Source organism: Ictalurus punctatus, chromosome 26 (assembly GCF_001660625.3).
Source record: "Ictalurus punctatus breed USDA103 chromosome 26, Coco_2.0, whole genome shotgun sequence".
In the NCBI taxonomy this organism is placed as follows: Eukaryota; Metazoa; Chordata; class Actinopteri; order Siluriformes; family Ictaluridae; genus Ictalurus; species Ictalurus punctatus.
The window spans coordinates 14693942-14715627 of NC_030441.2; the positions used below are offsets into that span (position 1 = coordinate 14693942).

The 21686-nt window shown below is 39.5% G+C and overlaps 1 protein-coding gene across 2 annotated transcripts in view; it reads right to left on the reverse strand.

Moving 5' to 3' along the window:
- Positions 1 to 21686, reverse strand: part of kcnq5b (potassium voltage-gated channel, KQT-like subfamily, member 5b) — a 103103-nt gene that overhangs the window by 10441 nt on the left and 70976 nt on the right. Inside the window, exons 2-11 of one of the 2 annotated variants that reach the window (XM_017458053.3) lie at positions 20176 to 20266; positions 18126 to 18252; positions 13350 to 13525; positions 11467 to 11592; positions 9905 to 10015; positions 9729 to 9824; positions 7245 to 7339; positions 5495 to 5521; positions 4266 to 4316; positions 1960 to 2180 (exon numbers count right to left, since the gene is read on the reverse strand). In XM_017458053.3, coding sequence (XP_017313542.1) covers positions 1960 to 2180; positions 4266 to 4316; positions 5495 to 5521; positions 7245 to 7339; positions 9729 to 9824; positions 9905 to 10015; positions 11467 to 11592; positions 13350 to 13525; positions 18126 to 18252; positions 20176 to 20266 — 1121 coding nt within the window. The remainder of the gene's footprint in view (positions 1 to 1959; positions 2181 to 4265; positions 4317 to 5494; positions 5522 to 7244; positions 7340 to 9728; positions 9825 to 9904; positions 10016 to 11466; positions 11593 to 13349; positions 13526 to 18125; positions 18253 to 20175; positions 20267 to 21686) is intronic. The other variant, XM_017458055.3, reaches the window with a different exon arrangement.

Sequence of the window (21686 nt, forward strand, 5' to 3'; positions counted from 1 at the left end):
GAGGGAGGGATAAAGGGGTAGGGAGAAGGATACAGAGTGGGGGAACAGATCCCGGCTCAGCAGGAGACTTCTGGGGACGAGTGAGGACCATCTGTCCCTGACGACACAGTGCTCGAAAAAATATTATCCATCAGTTGTTTCATGGTGCTTCACTAGTGATAGTGAAACGTCATATGTATTACATATAAATCCCTCACGTTCATCAAGATGCTCATGTTGGTATCAGCATAATGAATCATTGCGTTTGAATAATAATGACCAGAATCATGTTTTAAATAGCTTTATACCCCAGTTCTGTCGAATGAGCGATTCTGATTGGTCAGAAGGTGTTGATTAAATAAGGGTAAACACACTCCTGGATGTGCCGCTTTAAGAAAACATTGAACCCGGAGGGATTGGGGACTGGGGGACTGGTCTGAGACTCAAAGCTCAAGTGGAGTGCCACGGAAGTATAACAGTGCCAAACTGTCCTCAAGGCAAAATTGCATGTTGAATTACTTAAGTTGAATAAAAACATATCTCAATAGTAATGCTTGAATTTTTCTGCCCAGCAATTTGACACAAATAGAAAAAAGAAACCACAGCAATATCAATGCTTGAATTAATTTCCTCTGCAATTCATTGGGTTTGTATATTTTGATTGAAAACAAAATTCCAGCATTCAAAATTCAATGCACACGTATTCACCTTCCTAAAATACGGTTCCAAAATATCCAGTTGTTAAAATACCATCTTCATTATTCGTCAGGTAATATTTCAACACGTTATTTTTCAACCTCACAAATTCAGGCTGCAAAAATTCGGGTCTTAAAATTCAAGACTTCACATCCGGGTCTCACAGGAAGAGCAATGGATTTCCGATACTACTGTACCATGTTACTCTGAGCCGGCCCCAAACCCTGGTGGTCCTGTGAGTAGTGGTGGGATTGTGCAGACAAGCCACAAGAGAAGATGAACCTAGCGGACTGGCATAAAGTTGGCTTGACGTTGGACGTTCGATATTGGCAGATATGCGCAAATTAAGGGACCGTCTCTAAAGTTACATACGACATTGGTATACATGTTTCTAACTTCAAAAGCATTCGAAGGGAATGACTTACAGTCACACAACCAACTCTAAAGTGTTCATCTAGGTGTCAGGTATGACGCACACCTTTTCGATTTAGAGCTTTAACGATCTGCGCTTTTTTAGTTTTGTTTGGTTTATAGCCACTTTATCATACATGAGAACAGGAACTAACTTGTTCCACGGCCACTCCACAACATGTAACATTAACTGTAACTATGGATGGATAAAATGTATGAGGTATTGCATTTGTAACTGCTTCCAAACTGCTGTAGTATATGACATGCTCTTATTGTAGTAGGAAAGTAATGGTAATATTAAATCTGCTTCAAGTTGGGCCGCGTTATTGCCTGGTAATATTTCAAACATAAAGAAGAAATTGAAAATATGAAAATGTACCAAAAGGAATGTTTATCATGTTAGCATATAATAAAAAAAAAGAAAAAAGAAAAAGAGGTTCAGTGATAATTAAGCATTTCAAAAATCCTCTCTCTATGGAAGATCATTTCTGACTTTGAAAGAAACACATTTTTTTTAACTCATGAAACGTTCTTAAAATTCTCATTAAAAGTGCTTAATTATTTGTCTTTGTACTTTAGGTGAGCTTACTTATTTTTTTGGATGAATACTGCCCTGTAATTGACACTTTTAAGTTGAAAATTAAGTTAAAAATTGACACAATTTACTCATTTGAAAGACGCAACCCTGTTAATGCAAACCCTTTCGTAAATCCGAACCCACGTGTTTTCACATGAGCGGCCCTTTCTCTTCTGGATTTACATCTTAAAGCTGCAGTATGCAAGAAAGCTTCTGAGTTTATTGTCAGTCATTTGGAAAGAATATGATAGGTGGCAGCTGCTTGCAACGAATTTGACATCACTGTGAGGTCTCACCATCGGTGGTGGAGCGGGACTGGCTCTTGAGGCGGAGAGAGGGTCTGAAGCGAGTGCGGTCGTTGAAGCTCCAGCTCTTCTGTACTTTGGTTGGACTTGGGCCGTCGGTGCTGATCTCAGCGCCCGGGGAACGCCGGTCTGTGACGGACGTCTGTCTGCTCTTGATGCTCTGACCGCGAGGACTAGCCATCCTTACACGGTCTTTAAAGCTCAGCTTCTGACTAAGAGACAAAAGACAGAGAGACATCAAGAGCAAGAACGTGAGAGCACATGACTTTAAGATGCTATAATACGACACTGGGAGAACTCATGTTGCTCCCAAGCCGCACACAAACTCATTCACTGACCCCTCATTGCATTAGTTTCGATTTCTTCCATCTATACACACATCCTCTCTTATCACATCCCACCAGAGGCCATTTTCCTTTTGAAGTCCTCAAGTGTGCAAGTTGAATTAATATGAGATTCTGATTGAAAGGAGTTTAAACATTTGTGTGTTCTTGGTCAGGGTTCAGCTTTAACCTACTGTTTGTTTTTCTACTAGCAGGTGCGGCCGCCTTTACAGTTAAACATGCTTATTCAATTCGATTTTATTTGTATAGCGCTTTTAACAATGGACATTGTCTCAAAGCAGCTTTAGAGAACGATATAAACACAGGATACAGAAATATTTATTTTTGTACAATTCTAATTGCACGACTGTTAAGTGTTTTTACGGTAAACCGTCTACACCAACATTTATGGTAATTTGCAGCCCTGACAACAGCTGAGGTTAGCATGTCAAACCACAAAGTTTTTGCATGACTCAACTCATGAAACAATTATGACAAGTGACAGACAGGGTTATTTGTCACAGCTTTTTTTTTTTTATTTTAATTTTTTTAAACAAATGAATATGTATAAAGCAGGGTTGAGCTTGGACAGTACCTGGATGGGAGAACCCCTGGGGAAATCTAAGATTGCTGCTGGACGTGGTATTAGTGAGGCCAGCAGGGGGAGCTCACCCTATGGTCTATGTGGGGCCTAATGAGCCAGTATAGTGTCGGGGACACTATACTGTAAAAACAGCACCGTCTTTCGGATGAGACGTTAAACCCTGGTCCTGACTCTCTGTAGCGAAATTCCCATTGGCCCTTCTCTATCATGGCCCCTTAATAATCTCCATCCCTGAATGGGCTACATCACTCTCCTCTCTTCTCCACTAAAGTCTGGTGTGTGGTGGGCGTTCTGGTACACTATGGCTGCTGGCGCATCATCCAGGTGGATCCTACACACTAGTCGTGGTTGATTAGACCCCCCCCCCCCACCCCCTCATACTATGTAAAGTGCTTTAAGTGCCTAGAAAAGCGCTATATAAATGTAACTGTATAAAAGTCACCTTACTTCTTGGAAAGCCTCAATAGGCATAGCAAAAAATAAATAATTCAATATGATAGTAGTAACAGTAATGTTCATAGTAATAATTAGCAATAATATTAATAATTACAATCAATGCAGTCAGAGTGAACAAGAAATCCACTATATTAACTCACACATAAGAAATTATCGTCACTGGGAGCATAAGCATGCATTGTCTGAGTGGGAAATTTTCATATTCATTTGCAAGCAAAGGTTCTTTCAACTTAATCTTTTTACACCAGCGGCTCATGCCCATAGATTTGGGTGGGGCAAGACATTAAACACCGATATAGCCTCACACAGGCTATCATGCTTGACTAGCGATTTTTTTTAAGTAACCCCGTAATACGAACTTGACAGCTGAGATGACTTGAATGAACCTGAAACAAATTAATTGTACATCAATTTTCCACGAGAGAACTGAAAGGACCATCTCTGACACAACACTGCCACCTCACTCTTTAACTTGTAAAGAAATTTCGCTCGGTGATCTTTCAGATGTGTACACTTTTTTCAATCACAGCTCTACTGAAATCAAACATTATAATGTTATAAGCAACTGGTGCAATTATGATGCTTTCTGATTGCTCATAATTGCACTCCAGCGACACATGAACAGAGCTAGCTAGATAGTATAGATTAAACGTGCTAATCTTTATCAAGATTAACATTTGTTAAATGGCTGATGTATATGGTTTAGCTCTATCCCACCTGCCCCTATGGACGAGCCACCGCCGCAAATTATAGAACTAGACTGTGGAGATAAGCACACAGCAAACAGATGTCACTTCCTCTCTGATTGCATCTAAAGAACCAGATCAAAATCCCAATTTTCCCAGTTGTCCATGCACTTAAGTGTCAGTCTAGCACTCCAGAAGTTAATAGAACACGATGCATGGCACATGTACCTCCTTGAACTCAGTTTCCTGCGAAGTCTGCGCTTATCACTAAGACCCTTACTAGGATCAAGGGAGAGATACAGGCATAATGTCAAGTTAGTTCAATTACTTTCTCTCAGTGGGTGGCTGATTTCAATAACCCATGTGGTCTTCAGTAAAGCAAAGCTAATTCCACTACTACAACATATAGATAAGGTTTTGATGACCAGGGAGTCAGCAGGCAAGCGACTCATTAGGACCAATAAACGCTTCAGAAGCCACATTACCCTGATGAAGGAGCCTCGTCCCTGTGCCTCGTTTACATAGGGATTTTCATACAAATTGCAGACGGGGATACATAAACGATCAGGTTTATTCATCCCACCGAACCACCTGTGATCATTTTCCATTCTGGATAAATGATATGGCCTGTCTATTATGATATTTGTCGTTTGGCCAAAGGCCATTATTCTCTCCAGTTCTTAGAAATCATGTGCTAATTATGATGGAAAATCATGCTGCTGGCTGTAGGATGTCAATTTATGCCGTTCCACAGCGGCATCCATTAGCCTAATAACTGTAGTGTACTGTAGTAGTGCCAGTGTCATCCTCGGTCCCATATTTTCTCTCTTTAACTCAAAACAATGTCCCCGATGGACCACGTTTCACAGATATGTGACAAACACCTAACACTAAGACCTTGCGATGAGTTTTCCATCATGCACACACATGTAGCTTTACAACATATCTGCATCTAGGCAACGTAATTAGAGATACAAAAATAATCAGTGGAGGACTACAAACATGGTGTGTTTCATGACAAATGAATCCCTGACTGGCTCATTGAACAACTTAAAAGGTGCAGTTCATAATGCTTAATAGTGTTTCTTCACCTGTATTAATGATATATTTTCATTCACAATATTACTGTGGAACAGATCTGAGTAGTTTCATCACTTCAGGCTTCTGGTGACATTTTTCTGGCCCAGAAATTAGTTCTGGCCATACGATAGCTGCTCGACAATGCCCTTTTTCTTTCAAAAGCGCCCATGAGGCGGCCATCGTATCAACGGAAGGGTTGGGATCAGTCTGGCTGAAGGCTGGTCAAATGTTTTCATTGTAACTGCAAGTCTTATAAACCTTATAAGCATCAGAGGGAGCTAAAATGACAAACCACTCCTTTAAGATGTATAAGACCCTTTTTCTTTTATATAATCAAGTACACATGGATTAAATTGCAAGAAAAAAGTGAGACTAACTTTGTCGAGGTCTCCGCTTGGTCCTTCCTTTAGTAGCAGTTGAAGGATAATATGTGAAGAAAGAATAAACACATAAATGACATATTCCACAGTTGTGCATTGTATTGATATGACAATGGAAGAAATATTACGTTTAAGAAAGAACAGCTGAATTCATTGAGAACATAATGGCGCGTTAGAGTTTACAGAAAGGCAACCAGTCATTATGGCGGACATGCATGCGTTCAGTGATGCCAAGGTACTGCAAGCAAAGATAGAAAGCACAAGCCAAAGAGTGTCATGTGATTCATACTGACTATATTTGGTGTGTCATATAACCAACGTGTTTCTGTATTTCTCTGAACGTTCAAACTGGTGTCGTAAATTAGCTGCCTAAGTATTTTCAGGCTCAAATATTTCCTAAAACCTCAGAGATATTACAGTGAAGAAACCGTCATTCCTTCAAATCTACAGTGTAGTACTTCTCCCAAATAGTTACGGTGCTATTCACATTACGCTCGACAGCAATTACTGGGTAGCTAGTATGCAAGAAATGTAGAGTAAAGATTGCAATTAGCGCCTGATGAACTGCTAATATGGATCGTTACATGCTTTTGAAAAACAGTAAGAGGGGGAGGGTAATGGAGGACAAATACCTGGATAAAAAATTTTAAAAACGCAAGATTTTCCAGGTGCTTCAATTTGAGAACAATCGACTCACCCAAAATGTATTTTATTCATTATATGTTGATCCCATTTGTATAATAACAGAATTAACCAGAGAGCAGATTATAATATAGCATACCTGTAGTCATATGAAAACCTGCACACAGATTACTGAGTATTTAACTCTGTATCGTGAAAAAAGTCGAAGCAGTTGAAATCGAATCTATATATATATATATATATATATATATATATATATATATATATATATATATATATATAAACATTTTATTTATTTGAATGGGTTTCTCTTTCTTGAAAATCTACTTTAATGTGCTTCCTTGTTTTCTCCCATTTTCATTCTGAAATGAAAAATGAATGAAGCAATTTACACGGAGCTTGCCGATCCACATTATTATTAATATTATTTTTCTGTTAAGAGACCAAAGTTTCTGTTTGGAGTAAATATTTCATTCATGTAAGCTGGCATGGAAGTAGAACATCACAATTTTAAAAAATTTTCTTTAATGAAAATAAATTGATGATCATATAAGGTTATGTGAGAACTGAGTCTCAAAAAGGACAGCCACAGATCAATATTTCAGTGCTGACGCATCCATCTATACTGTGCACTGACCCCTGATATGGATATTGCCTATGATAACTTTAAATAAACCCTTAATAATTACAATTTTGAGTGCTTGGTAGGAACTTTTGCGTGCTGCACTGACTGTAATGTCGTACCTGATTTCCTTCTGTAGCAAGAGCTTTCTCAAAAGCTACAGAACCTGAATAATACTAGTCTTAAAGACTCATTTAAAGCAATTTCCACAAGGCAAGGCTTAAATCAAAGGTAATGTCCTGGAATAAAGAGTAGGCGAGTGTGTGTGTGTGTGTGTGTGGGTAGGTGGGTGGGTGTGTGTGTGTGGGTGTTAGATTGAAAAGGGCAGACAGACAGAAAGCGAGAAATCAAAAGAGAGTGAAAAACTATGGGAGAGTATCACACATTAAGAGTTCTTAAAATAATATCCAATAAACAAGAATAAAAGAAGTTGAAGTATGAAAAGTTAAGGAGAAAGACCAGCTGCCAGAGGTTTATACCTACTTTGTAGGACTGCAGGTATGCAACGCCTTTAAATGTGGCTTCCAGGTAGCAATGGAAACCGAGTTCTCATCAGCCGCATAGCTACGCCAAACACACTGCATGCCAAAAACACACACATACACATACACACAAAACAAGGAAAAGGGGGAAAGAACAAGGGAACAAAAGAAAGAAAAAAAGAGGGAAAGGCCAAGGGTGGGGGAAGGGAGGGGATAAACACAAAACATATTGATTAGTAAAGAGCATTGTTAAGGGTTTTTTGGTCCGAGCAGGCATCCATACATGCCTGAGCACAGGGATGCTGGATTCATAGTGACGCCACGTGGCCTCGAGGTACGCACGGCTATCATCGGTGGAGTAGTAACGCCACGCTGCCTGACACACGAGCATGGGGAGAAATGATGTGGTTATGCTCTCACACACATGCATTCAGACAGACACACACTACCCACATGGATTTCACACCCCTAGTTTCCTTAAAATTGTCCTAATTATTATTATTTTTATAATTATTATTATTGTTTTTAGCTCAAAGCACCTGTGGAAAATTTTCCATTTAAAAACAACTGAAGTTTTCATTTATTAAACTATGACATGTCGTACGTTTGTAGTTACATTTGTTACAGAAATGTTAGCTTCTGTTCTTACTTATGCTATAGCAGCTATAAATAGTCGCTTCATTTCTCCCATCGCACTCTCTTGAACTCAAGTTAAAGATTTAGCTTGTCATATTACAACGAAAGCCCTCTGTCCTGAAAACTTTTCACATTTTGTTAAAAAATAAACAACAAACAAACAAACAAAAACAACAAACAAACGTAAATTACAACTATAGAATGTGTCAGAATGAGTGCATTCATAAAAACCTGTGATGTGCCTTGCAGCTGGAACTAACATCACAGCTGCTGTTATATAGCTGCTATTCACTGCTGAGGCACACAAATATAAATGCATGAGCTATAAGGCTTTTACAATGAGGCAGTGATATGAAACCTACATAAAGGTTATTTCATGCAGCCCTTCTTGCTTTCAGCTATTTTGTCCATCTCATTTACAATTACTAAATAGAATCTTTCATACTTAGCCTTGAACTACATTTCTAAACAGGCCAGGAGAAAGTGTCCGGGGGTTATTCTTTTCAAAATCGCCATTTCAAAGAGCCTTTGGAAATAAATGCTGTTCATGACTTCAGCTTGAAACGACTCTACAAATGGCTGCTGTAGGTGCTTCAAATTGCCCTGTATAACCGTGATCACTTCAGAGCGGACTGAGGGTATATGGCTTATATGACTACGTTTATGAAGAAAATTGATTAAGAACTCATTGTTGAAGTTGTGTGGCAGATCTCTTTAAGGTTATGACTAGCGATGCAGTAATGTGCTCATTTAAATCATACTAGCAAAAAAAAAATAAAAAAAAATGTGATACCAACATCTGCTAGCGCACGATGCTATGTGACGTAAGCCTAGTGTACGTTGTCACGGTAATGAACAGATGAGAAGAAATGACAGCGATCTGGATGTATTTCATGAATAAGGCCGGAAATCAAAGCACAGTGGACTGCAAACTGTGTTTTGTGAAAAAAAATTAAAAACAACAAGAACTACGGCATCTTCCTACGGCAGTAAAGATACGGTACAGAGAAACTGTTGCGTGAGCAATTCAGTTCTGCGAGCACTGAGCACTGAGACATAAAGTGCGTCCTAAATTGCATACTTATGCACTGTTCGATGCCATTTTGCAGAAAAAACCGTGTGAGTAGTGTGTTCACAGTGACAATTCCAACAAGGAGAAGTGCAACAACAAACTACTTGTGGAATTTTGGACACTTCATGCACTCAACGGTCACAGCTTTGCTTACATAGTGGAAAAGGGGAGGGGCCTTGACTCTGGGTATTCTGCTAAAGCTAGCGGCGTTGCATTACGCACGTTTGACTGGGAAACAGCTTCTGCTTCCGGTTAGTAAAAAAAAAAAAAACGCTAGCGTTCCATTTGAGACGATACTACACTTCTAAAATTCATACACTAGACGGTAAAGTACATAGAGTAAGAGTATAGTACGTCGTTTTGGACACAACTACAGTCTACACTTTTAATCGCTAGTCAAGGTGTGTTTTATGCCATCTTGCTCAGATTAGCGTGCTCAGGTTGCCCACGTTCACCCTCTACAGACACCAGATACTGCTTAAACATCATAACATCTTAAACATACAACTCAGCATGAGGAGTTCTTTGCTCGCAGCACACAGCAGCAGCAGCAAACAACAAGAGCTACATAAAATGTTCCACGATGCCCCTGAGTAGGTAACTCATTCCGGTGTTGATAATACCAAAAAAAAACACACAGTCACGCACCGTCTGAAAAATAAATGATACAGATGCATCCCTAGTTAAAACACAAGCCCAGCTGCTTATTCTTTCCCTGCTGGACATTTCAAAATGAACACAATTACTAAAAACGTAAACATTAGAACGTTTTGCTACCTGGATGAGGCAAGCTGCAGGATTCCTTCTCTTCTCAAAGTGCTTCTGTCGGTGCTGCTCTTGGACTTTAAGAGCGAAACCTGAACCCAGGATACCCTGCAAATTCAAGATATAATTACATAGATATGAGATGGGCAGTAATCTGGAGTGTAGCGTGATGTGGGTTTGATTCTCACCGCAGGCAGAGCGAAGAAGGAGATGCCGAGCAGCGCGAAGCCTGAGGACAGCAAGCGGCCCGTCCATGTCTTGGGAGTCTTATCTCCATAGCCAATAGTGGTCAGAGTAATCTATACAACGCAAGAGGACAAATATCAGGGAATTCATTAAATTAATACCAACAGTCTTGACAAAAATGTAGCTAGGTCATACGGGTGCTATAATTACATGATTGAATCCCTGCTGCTATTCGTATATTAATCTAGTCCTGTTGCTTTGTCACACCTTTTCTCATGACCCGTCTCTCTTTCTCCGTTTCTCAATCTCTACTTTCTTCCTGTCTAAACACGGAAAATGATTCCTATTGATCGAGAGACTTCGCCCTGAGTGTGACGTGCGAACTATTGATCCTCTCCAGTCTTGCTCTTATCATGAGCGTTCATGTGCAGCCACGGAAAAAGAAAAGCTGTCATTTTAGTTCACGATGATGACTTGGTTTAAAAAGCCACAGCCACAGTAAAGAACGTCCGTCACCTGAACCCTATTTTACAAACAAGACAGAATGGATGGGACAAAAGATATGGAGGATGCATCCCCTGAAACTTTTATATAATGTAAGGTAGAATACTAACTGAACAGTGATGTTTACGGGCCTAGCAGAAGGAACAGGGCTTTCTGACGGTCGTGCGATTTGAACTTACAAAGTTCCTGAGCCTTAATCGCTCAGCTGTTGCATCATCTTAATAATCCAGGAAATGTGTGATCAGTTACTCATGAGATGTATTTTCATGGGATGAACAATTGAACATTTCTCACAACGATATATATTGGGTATACTGGGTGAAGAACGGGAAAGTAGGTGGTGGTGGTGTTCGAAGTCAGACGGCTGATTTACAGTAGTATGCTTTTACACCTGGTAATCGATAGTGTTTGCAGAATCCAAATCAGAGCCATGCTGAAACTCTCTGGTTCGTTTGCTATGCAGTGTGTTTACATACTACACATAATTTGACAAAAAAACCAAACCCAAAAACATTGGCTGAGTGGCGTGAGAGAGGTGTGTAAGGCTCGCACCTCGTAAAATCTTATTTCATTGGTTGGAAATAACACAGATGGAAAAAAGAAAACAAATCTTTGCCAAGTGTACATAGAAATTCACCCGAAAATACAGAGTGAGCACTAAATAAACATTGACATAATTTTTTATATATAGCGATTATATATATATATATATATATATATATATATATATATATATATATATATATATATATATATATATATATATATATATATTATATTATATTATAAAATATCTCTTTAGTTTCCTTTTTCCAAATATCCAGAACACAAGGCACTTCCACAGCTCTACAGCTCTGTTCTGATTCAGTTTTTAGCTTCTGCTTCATATTTGATTCACAACCTGTAGTTTGCTGTGGACCAAACCAAGACCACCGCCTCCCCAGACGCTCTCAGGCTTTTGGTCCACAGCTGAGGGCGATTGCTGTGTTCTCATCTGCTCAAGTGAACCACAACAAGGAGGAAAACACACCAGAGCTCCTATAAAAGCACCCAGACTCACAGTGCCCCACCAGAGTGCGTCAGCGTACGTAGAAAACTCCTTATTCGAGTCCTTCTCTACAAGGTAGACGAGGAAGGAGGCGAAGATGAGCACCAGAAAGCCGATGTACCAGGCAGTCACAAGCTCCTAGAAAACAGTAGAAGAGAGCAAGAGAGTCAAAAAACCTCTTCCTGTTTGGTACAAACTCTCTAATATTTACACGGCTGTACCTAGGGTTAGGGCCACATTACGTTTAGTTTAATGTCAAGTCTGCTGGACTTAAAAAAAAAAAAAAATCATTTTGGTAGATCAACAACACATCAACAGCTCATGTCAACATACAGTAAAGGACGTACAAACCAGATAAACAGACTGCAATTCTTTACCAAAACATGTTTTGTTTTTCATAAGTATTCACCCCCCTTGAACTTCCTACGTTTTGTAGTGGAACTGGATTTAACTCGGATTTTATGGCATCAATCTACACGAAATAACTGGGGGAGATCTATTTATTTGGAAGGGAAAATCAATCAAATTGCAATAATAAAAAAAAAAAAAAAAACAGAAATGTTGCGATTTCATATCTATTTATCCCTGTTGCAAACTTCGGCTCGCTAAAGATGAATTACTAGCACATTGTGGTTTTTTTTTTTTTTTTTTTTTTTGCCATTAGTGGAATAACAGACACTAGTTCTTTTTTCAATTCAATTATGGCCCACAAGATGATTTTAATGAAGCTTTGCAGTTACTGCTTGTGGCAAGTGCAAAAACGGAATTTGTTCCAAAAGCTTCACTCTGAAAACGAAATGTCCCCAAGTGGATGTAATCCAGCCTCACTAACGACAGAGATTAGTGTATCATTCTGGGTTCAAGGAATGATGAGAATCCTCACAAAAAGAAAGAAAGGAAGGATTTGAATCGTATAGCAGTGTTATGGCCCAGTGGTTAAAAATGGATTACTGTCCAATTATGGAAAACTGACTCAAAATTAATCCTGTTAAACAATATTGCATGATCGTGACAAATTAAATCATGAATAAAATCTTAAGCTTTGCAGAGACTACATATCCCAAACCACCTTTCCATCATTGGTAAGTATATTTATACCACTGCCCTGCTGAATTCTTGAATCTGATTGGTGTGGAGTCATTCCCTATAAAGGCAGCTCTGATAGTACATCACTGCTTTATAGTTACATAGTTATAGTTTTTAACAATGAAAAAATGTGCACAAATTTGGAAGCTATTGGAGCAGTGCATTGAGACTGGGATCCTGTGAAAAAGTAATGTCATGTTTATTAGCATGAGAATGTATTGGAGTGTATCATTCATCTCCAGTAGTTGGTTCATCATGGTCAGGGTCACTGTGTTTTAAGTTACTAATTTCTTTATAGTTTGGGAAAATAGTACCAACTAATTTCACCAGAATATACTGCATGCGAGTACAAACAAAAATAACTGTAGGACTGGCTGGGATTGGTCAGAATTTCTTTGAGAGCAGGCCTGATTGGGGATAAAAATTATTTTTTCAAAACTGTCCCATGACCACCTCGAGTAGATATGCTCCAATATGTGAGTTTACTTTCTGTAATCTAAGCATAGCCTATAGGAGTTTATTTGCATTCTGTTTCTCTTAGACAGCGTGAATAATTACCTAGCTCAAAGCTGGTGTGAATTACACAAAGTATTGGGGCGGCTCTGGTAGAGTGGGTTGACCACTAATCGGAGGGTTGGCGGTTCGATTCCCCACGTGCCGAAGTGTCCTTGGGCAAGAAACTGAACCCCGAGTTGCTCTCGATGGCAAGTTAGCGCCTTGCATGGCAGCTCTGCTACCATTGGTGTGTGAGTGTGTGTGGGGGGGGGGGTTTCAATAAAATTCAAATTCAGGTCAATATAAAAGCGTACCTTGCTGTGTGCGTAAACTACAGATCCCAGAAGCTTCCAGGTGCCTCCGCGGCGGTCCATGCGCACCATGCGCAAGATCTGCAGGAAGCGCATGCTCCTCAGTGCCGACGCGGCAAAGATGTTGCCTTGGCTACCGGCCGAAACCACGGCGACCGATGCAATCAGTACAATGATGTCTGATGGAGAAAAAGAGAAAGGAAATTTTGATTTGTTGATTTGTACGGTGAGGCCTGGAACGAATGCACAGATTTTTATGCAAATACATCGTTTGACTAAAATGAAATTCATGTTAAAATACTTGCAAGTAAATACAATGTAAATACAATAGAGTGGGTGTGTGCTGGCAAAATCAATTCCAGGACTATAAGATGCTTGTTTTTTTTTTTGTTTTTTTTTGCAAAACTCGATTCTCAAACACAGTTAATGCTAAACCCCCCCCCCCCCCCCCCAATTGTTTCTTATTCTCTCCAGTGACGCTCCAAAAGGCCCAGCTAATTCTCAAACTTAACATTAAACAGGCCAGATCTGTCTAGCCAAAGGATCACACCTGTAAATATTCAGTAAGTCATCATTTTCCTCGTTTTCTTTATTACAGTATATCGCTCTCAGAAAAACGGATTTCACTCTTTCTCTTCCTCTTTCGTCATGCAGCGCTCAATGTCTCAATGTTTGGGTTAACTACAAAAATTGAAAATGAGAACAGGCTCCTGCTGTTAAAAAGAAACAATCAGGTTTTTACTTTCTCCCCCATAATGTACTCTCTCACTCCCTGAGAAACTCCTAGAGACTGAGGATGAGATGAGAGGACAAAGGAAGTTCACACTAAACCCACATCCACTTAAGAAACCCTCAAAGAACACAAACAGCTCCAAGCCTCAGACAGACCAATAATATTAGCTTTCCCTCCCCGTTTTCCCTTCCTCACATCCCATCCATCTCAAATTCCCCCAAACAAAGTCTCCACGCTCCGATGTGCCCCGATTCATCGTTGTTTGGTGTCGCAAGTAATGAGGACGATGCTTCATTGCCGTGTGTCGGGACTTCAGGGACACGCTGATTTAGTTGAGGCCTCTGCTTTTCATAAATCATAAACTAGTTAGACAGAATGTGGACTGGATAAAAAATACATAACACCATTGTTACATTGTACAGCTGCCAATCTGACTCACACTGAAGGGATCTAAACAAGTGCCAACTTTCACCAGCTTTAAACTCAAAATCCACAGTTGAATATTGCAATGTGAATTGAATTACTTCAAATATTTAGTATGGAATTACTTTCTAAAACGAATGATCATAATTTCAATGATCATTTTATCCATAAAGAAATCAGTTTACGTGATTAAGACGCAGTCTCCTCCAGCAAATAAATGAATAAATGAATAAATAAATAAACCTTATACTTATACTATATTCTGTCCCAAAGTTCCTAACAAGAAAAGAATTTCACTTTGCTGTAACATATATGTTACAAATAATTTCTTTTCATACGTATTAAATTTTGACCTGCAGCTTTCCACAGTTTTCGGAGTGTATTTACAGCCCAAAACAAGAATTTCAGACTTTCAAACTGTAAGACAGCAGTGCTAGACTTAATATCGCTCACAATTAAATGATCCACTTAAGCTGAATGAAATGAATGAATGAATTTATTGGACGATTTAAATATACAGCCATGACACGCAACTGAATAATTTGCTCATAAATTCATCATAAAGCCACGTTTCTATTGTGGTCCCTATAAGTAAGGAATACACGACAGGGTTAAAGAAAAGAATAATTAATGACAGGATGGTGTGATGCGGCCCGCTGTGACGTCTTTTATTCCTGTTACACCACAGCAAAGAATTGACAAATCAAACTTTTTATCCATTTATAGTTACATCTAATGTTACGCAACATCCATGAAACAATTCCTCTTTTCACTTATGCTGTAGCAGCTATAAACACAAATGTCCTCCGTCCTAAAGACTCTTCCGTATCGAAAAACAAAGTTACAGCTTTCCGTCTGACCGTTACAAAGTGCTGACGCTTGAGACTCGTGTGGAAAATGTCAAATAAACATCTTACAGAAAACTTCAACAATTACACCACTGTTCTGCAATCTGCATGTGGAGTGTGTTGGAGCGCAGTCGAATACAAAGTAGTCATTGAACTGAGAATATCATCGAAGGGAGTCTGACAGCCCTAATGTTTATGTGGTATGAAATGATAGTTTTTTTTTAAATGAAATTGAATATAAACAGAATAATTTGAGAAACAATCGCGATACGTTAAAACATCCCTGCAAATAGAAAGCCTGACACAATGAAAAGCCCGATATAACACACACAGTTCATATGTGTGGCTCTGTCTGTTGTGTGCATTCGTTTATACTGATGCCTACGATTGCGTTATTTACTTGTCATTAGCGCGTTCGTTGATGCAAATTGTTTCTAAATGTGCCTTATAAATAAAACATACTCGCACGAACGCCTGTGAGACGTCCTCCAGTTCATCAACGTTATATCTTTCCTGCCAAATGAGGAAAAATCTTACTCTTTATTTATTGATCATAACCACAATAGAGCTTAATAAGGCCTGGCAGCTTCTATAATGACATGGAGAGCACGGGGTTCATTAAAAGCTGGCAAAACTAAATAAACACTCAATCTGGTGTTGGCGATTGGAGAAGGAAAAACAAAAAACAAAAAAAACCCACACCTTGGACATATAGGCACGTTCGCCTCACACCGCCAGGGTTGGGGGTTCGATTCCCGCCGATGCACTGTGTGTGGGGGGGTTTCCTCTGGGCACTCCGGTTTCCAGTCCAAAGACATTCATGGTAGGATGACTGTCATGTCCATAGTGTATGAATGAGTGTATAAATGTGTCCCTGGGATGGATTGGCACCCCGTCCATAAGTAATCCGAGTTTGATTTCTTTTCTGTCTAAAAAACACTTAAGCGCGCCAGGTAAGGGGATCCTCGAATTCCAAATCAGCCAAAAGGAGTGGATTCTCATTTTCACCTCACGTTCATGGTAAGATATAATTCTTCTTCTTTTTTTTTTAACGATTGTTTAGTACACCTTATTTACTGACGTCGAAAAAGTGTTTAACTCTGAACTGTCACTAGATAAAATGTTTATATGCAAGTGGTCTTTCATTTTCTAACGCTGTGTTAGCTCACTATCAGGCAGTTGACATAATTAGGAGAAAAATAAATAAATAATATAAAGTACTAAAGTAGTACTACTTTAGTAGTACTTTAATATAAAGTACTAGTAGAACTTTAGTACTACTAAAGTAAGTAAAAAAATGCATATAATAAGTTCACGGTGTATTTGATTCAGTATTTTTTTTTTTTTACATGAGTTAGGAAGTACTGGTTTAGCAAATAAACACACACACGCACACACACACGTTATATATATAGCGGCTAACGCAGAATGAAATAAACTGATACTTTTCAGGCTATAACAACTTGCTGATCCATCAAATGAGGACCATTCTACAAACACGCATACACAAACACATACACACATGCAGGAAGCTACTTGTTAATAATGACCATCCGGCTGTGGCTCAGGTGGGAGAGTGGGTTAACTACTAAACATAGGCGGTTTGATTCCCGGCCCACGTGCCTCCACATGCCGAAGTGTCCTTGAGAAAGACACTGAGCCCCAAGTTTCTAAAGCTAGCGCCTTGTATGGCAGCTCTGCTAACATTGGTGTGTGTGTGAGTGTGTGTGTGAGTGTGTGAATGGGTGAATGAGAAACAGTGTAAAGCGCTTTGTAGAACCGCTAAGGTTAAAAAGCGCTATTTAAGTGCAGACCATGAGGCTAGGGATAAAATGCTGGCTTTGCAAACACACACACACACGTACACACGCACGTAAGAGGTGAGACGGTTCATCTCTAACAAGCTCCACTCCAAACACACACAGTGAGGCCAGGAGCAGTGGGAAAGAGCTATGGAGGAGGTTAAAGCTCCCGGTGGCCTCGTTGCCAGATTGCAGAATATGACTCCAAAAGGAAATGAGGCTGCAACTGCGCTGCTTAACCAAAGCCATCTACACTGGGTCACGGATATCAAATCGTTCAGTCTGGCCTAAAATTGATTTCACATGCAAATTTAGGAGCATGGATGAGGCCTGGAGAAAGGGGAAATGTTTCTACTAAATTGCTCATTTTGCTCCGGGAAAACGGTTTTGAACGAGCTGAGTGATTTTGTGTAACTGTTCCTTCGAGAAACCATGTTTTTTTTTTTTAACACAGTTCTCAGACCCTCATGCCTGGCTCAAAAGAATAACTGATCTGAAACTAGTGTTTTATAACATGCTAGGTTTCGACTGCCAGATTGCACATGTGCCCGGTTGATAAAGGGAGACAGATGAATTGATGTAGTGGTGGAGAAGGTTGCCAGATTGGAGTGTTGCCACTTTGGAGTATTGCCTTGATGAGCAAATAATTCAACAGGCTGCCGAACAGGAAGGCATTATTTAACGGCCTCGGATTCTGTAGCTGGTTGATGACACAGCTAGGTTGCCAGATTGGAGCCCAGGTGTCAGGTGGGAGTGAGTAAACTGAACCGCTTAGCACCGAGAGGATTAGACTGCGATGATGGAATGAACTCCACACACAGAGGTCATGAGGAGAAACAAGGCCACTGTGACCCAGACAGCATACAAACATCTAGCCAGTGGCCTCATTTACCAAACTGGATATGAATCATCGTAATAAACACAGTTAATAAATTCTTTAAGACCCTGACAAACAAAGAACCATCTTGCTTACCTATAATGCAGAACGGCTTTCGGGCAAACCGCAGTCGTCCCTGCCATCCCCGATACCGGCAGCAACAGCCTGCAGACCAGATCCGCACGAGGTACTCCATCCCAAACACAATAATCATCACAAACTCCTGTCAGAAGATGGAATAAACCAGTCAGGATGAGGCATGTGTTATCATGTGAATATCAAGTTTATGAAATACATCATGGTATTCATGAGATGAGGCTGACTACACCTAATAAGCATGGTTCCTCAAGGGGTCTGTGGATGTTTAAGTGTTCTAGCTATCTAAATAAGTTTTTGGAACTCTCTGTCGTAGGGTTCTACTAAGAACCTTTGAGGGTTGCCGCTGAGGACCCAAACTGAAGAAATCTTTACGGTTCTAGATGGCACAGGGAAGAAAAGTTGGCTATATTTTTGCTCTCAAGATTACAATCTTACAAAACAGGGTTCCTCAAAGGTTCTACGGAGAGTTCATCTTTTGTAAAAGGGTTTCACATGGAACCTCCTCTAACAAGAAAACACTTGTGTCTAGAGATCCTCATTGAAACGTTAAGAAGTCATCCATAAAGACAAGAACCTGAAGAACTTGAGCTAGATGCAAACTTTTGCGTTGCTAAGGATGTAGCTCGTGCTCTCAAGTGTTACTCTTAGGTTCCTAAACAAAATTCCAAAGAGGTTCTACTTGGTAACCCATCTTATCCTGAACAATACCAGCACATGGTTATGCGTGGGTGCATGTGTATTATGAATTTGTATAATATTGTATTACAGTACAGTTTAAACGTCTCTACTGGTTGTATAATTGCGTGGCGGACCAAACACCCCTGCCAGGTTGCCTGAGGGCAGATGATAAAACGAGCAGGAAGCGTTTAAGCATTTCTCCTTGTGTCGGAAATGCAGGTGAGTCCGATTTACGAACATAATCGGGAGCTAATCTGATTACGAAGCCGTCGCTAATCCCTTATTTCATTACTGTAGCTGCAGAAGCATGTAACAAAACCGAAATGCACTTACGATGATGGGATCCATTGTCTCACCATCCAGACACCTCAGATTTGTTCCATGACTGCACGTCATGTTTACCGATCTGATCAATTAGCTGTAAATGGCTTCGTCTGTCACTCAGATTAGTTGTCGCTGTCTAAGTAAATGATATGTTGATGATACTCATAATCAGCTAAGCTTTAAAGGTAAACAGATTTACAACAGGACGCTAAAATGTTTTCTCCGTTTAAAGCGCTATGCTATACATCAGTAAGACGGAGAAGACTAAATTGTTCCAGTGCGGAGGTAGTTTGGATGTCAGTTATGAACAGGACATGACACAGTGGAGCGGCCAGGAATAGAACATATGAGTAACTAAATAACCCTCAAAGAGCTTTTGATCTGCACCTTCAGCAGCACCAGCAACAGCTTTCATCGTGGCTTTAATCCAGTAGGAACAGACATGATGTCACGCTTTTCCACACGTCCCTCTGGATATATTTACATAACGTATAAGAGTGGGACAGTATGTTCTTTACATTTACCCGGTATAACAGAACAAATCCTTTCACTCAGTTATCACTCCATTTTGCGTCGTTTGATCGAACCGTTTTACAGTCATGCGATATGCGCAGATGGCCACCATTTTTTCCTTTAATTTGTCATGCTTATCCGTGTACTGAATGTGCATATGTGTCTTACAAAGTGTGTGGTTAAAGGGAAGAGGGTCCTAAGGGGTTCTACTTGGAACCTTTAATCGGAAGACACTCAGTTGAAGCGATCTACGTGGACATCTTATTATATTAATTCGCCCATAAGAACCCTTTATGATGTTAGATGGAACCCTTTTTGCTATAGGTTACTAGGATTCGTGCTCCCAGAGTACACTATTACAGAAAACCGTCTTCAAAAGGGTAAACATTTTTTTTTTAAAGCTTCTTAAAGAATTGTGCTTGGGACCTTTTCTGAAAGACAAATCCTCTGTTGGAGGGTTCTACATAAAACCATTAGGGCATCTCCTCAGAGAGACAACTATATAACCTGTATTTTCATCCCACAATCTTACCAATATGAACAGAGAACGTGATGACATTTCTTGATGATCAGGAATGGTTGAGAACACGGACAGCACCAAGCAGCCAAACACCAACACAAACCTGTTCAAGAGAAAACATACACACAAAAAAAGTCTTGGTCAGAAAAAAAAGACAAACATAGACCATTCCACTGAACAATGGTAGGTTTATTTATCGATTTGTATTTCTTTAATTACGTAGTAAATTGCTGTATGATGAAACGATCAAAAAAAAAAATCAACCAATTACTGCAACAAGGAAGAAGACAAACAGGCAAACTGATAAAGTACGGCATGAATAACGAGCGCGTTTTTTTTTTTTTTTTTTTTTTTGGGAGATGAATGGATCCGTCAATGGAACAGCAAAACAAACAAAGCGTTCCCTTCGGGGATAAACTCAGATAATGGCTGTATTTAGGGATTTGCCGCTGAACCCAGCTTAGCCTCGCTTTCCAATAACTGACTGAATTAGTTCGCCATACCTCGGATTCCTGACATGATTAACATCACGCAAAAACCCCTTAACAAACTCCCGGCCACAAATTGTCCTCTGGAAGGAGATGCACACATACTACGACCTTTCAAATGTTTCAACCTTCATTTTCCGTTCACGCTACTCTGAAATCTGGCCGGGAGGAAACCGCTACAGGACGTCTGAAATATGAGGTTAGAGATTTAAATTGCTGACCCTCGCATGAGAAAGGCGGACATCTGCGAGTGATCAACTGCAAAGGCCTACTTTAGGCATGATGGCTTGAAGGCAAATATCCCCCAATCTCTCCCATTAAATGGTTCCCTGTATTCAAATAAAACTCTATACCACTGGCATTTTGTTTGATAATCCCCATCCTACCCAGACATTTTTTTTTCGTCTTCTCAGATGTGCTAACATTGCTAACAAAAAAAATCCTAGCAGGTGAAGAGAGGAAATATTGTGGTTTATACAAACGCTTGGCAAATAGTAAGAACTAAGCAGCTCCTGTATTTTGTTACTGACCAAAGAGAAAGTCCTGCCCACTTGTTTTCCATTGGCTCACAAGACAAGGTTTGTAAATTCACAAGTCAATGTTTATGATGGTAAAGTAAAGGTTGAAACAAAAGTAACTGGTACTAGAAGCAACTAATTTTAATATATTTTCTGTTGGGAGAACTTGGCCTCATAAATTCCCCGTATTTGTTTATTTACGTTAAATCTGACGTTCAAATTGGGATTTGTAAACCTGTCATGATAATATTTTAGTATGACAAACACATATATATATATATATATATATATATATATATATATATATATATATATATATATATATATATATATATATATATATATAATTTGATCTAATTCAAAGTAGAACTACATCCTTTAAGAAAAAAAGTACAGCTATTGCACTTTACTATTCACCATTATTTAATCTTCACTTACCATTTAATAGATACACTATTAGAATGGCCATTTATACTTCTTGTGTCTCAACATATCTTGTTTACATGGTCATTGCCAT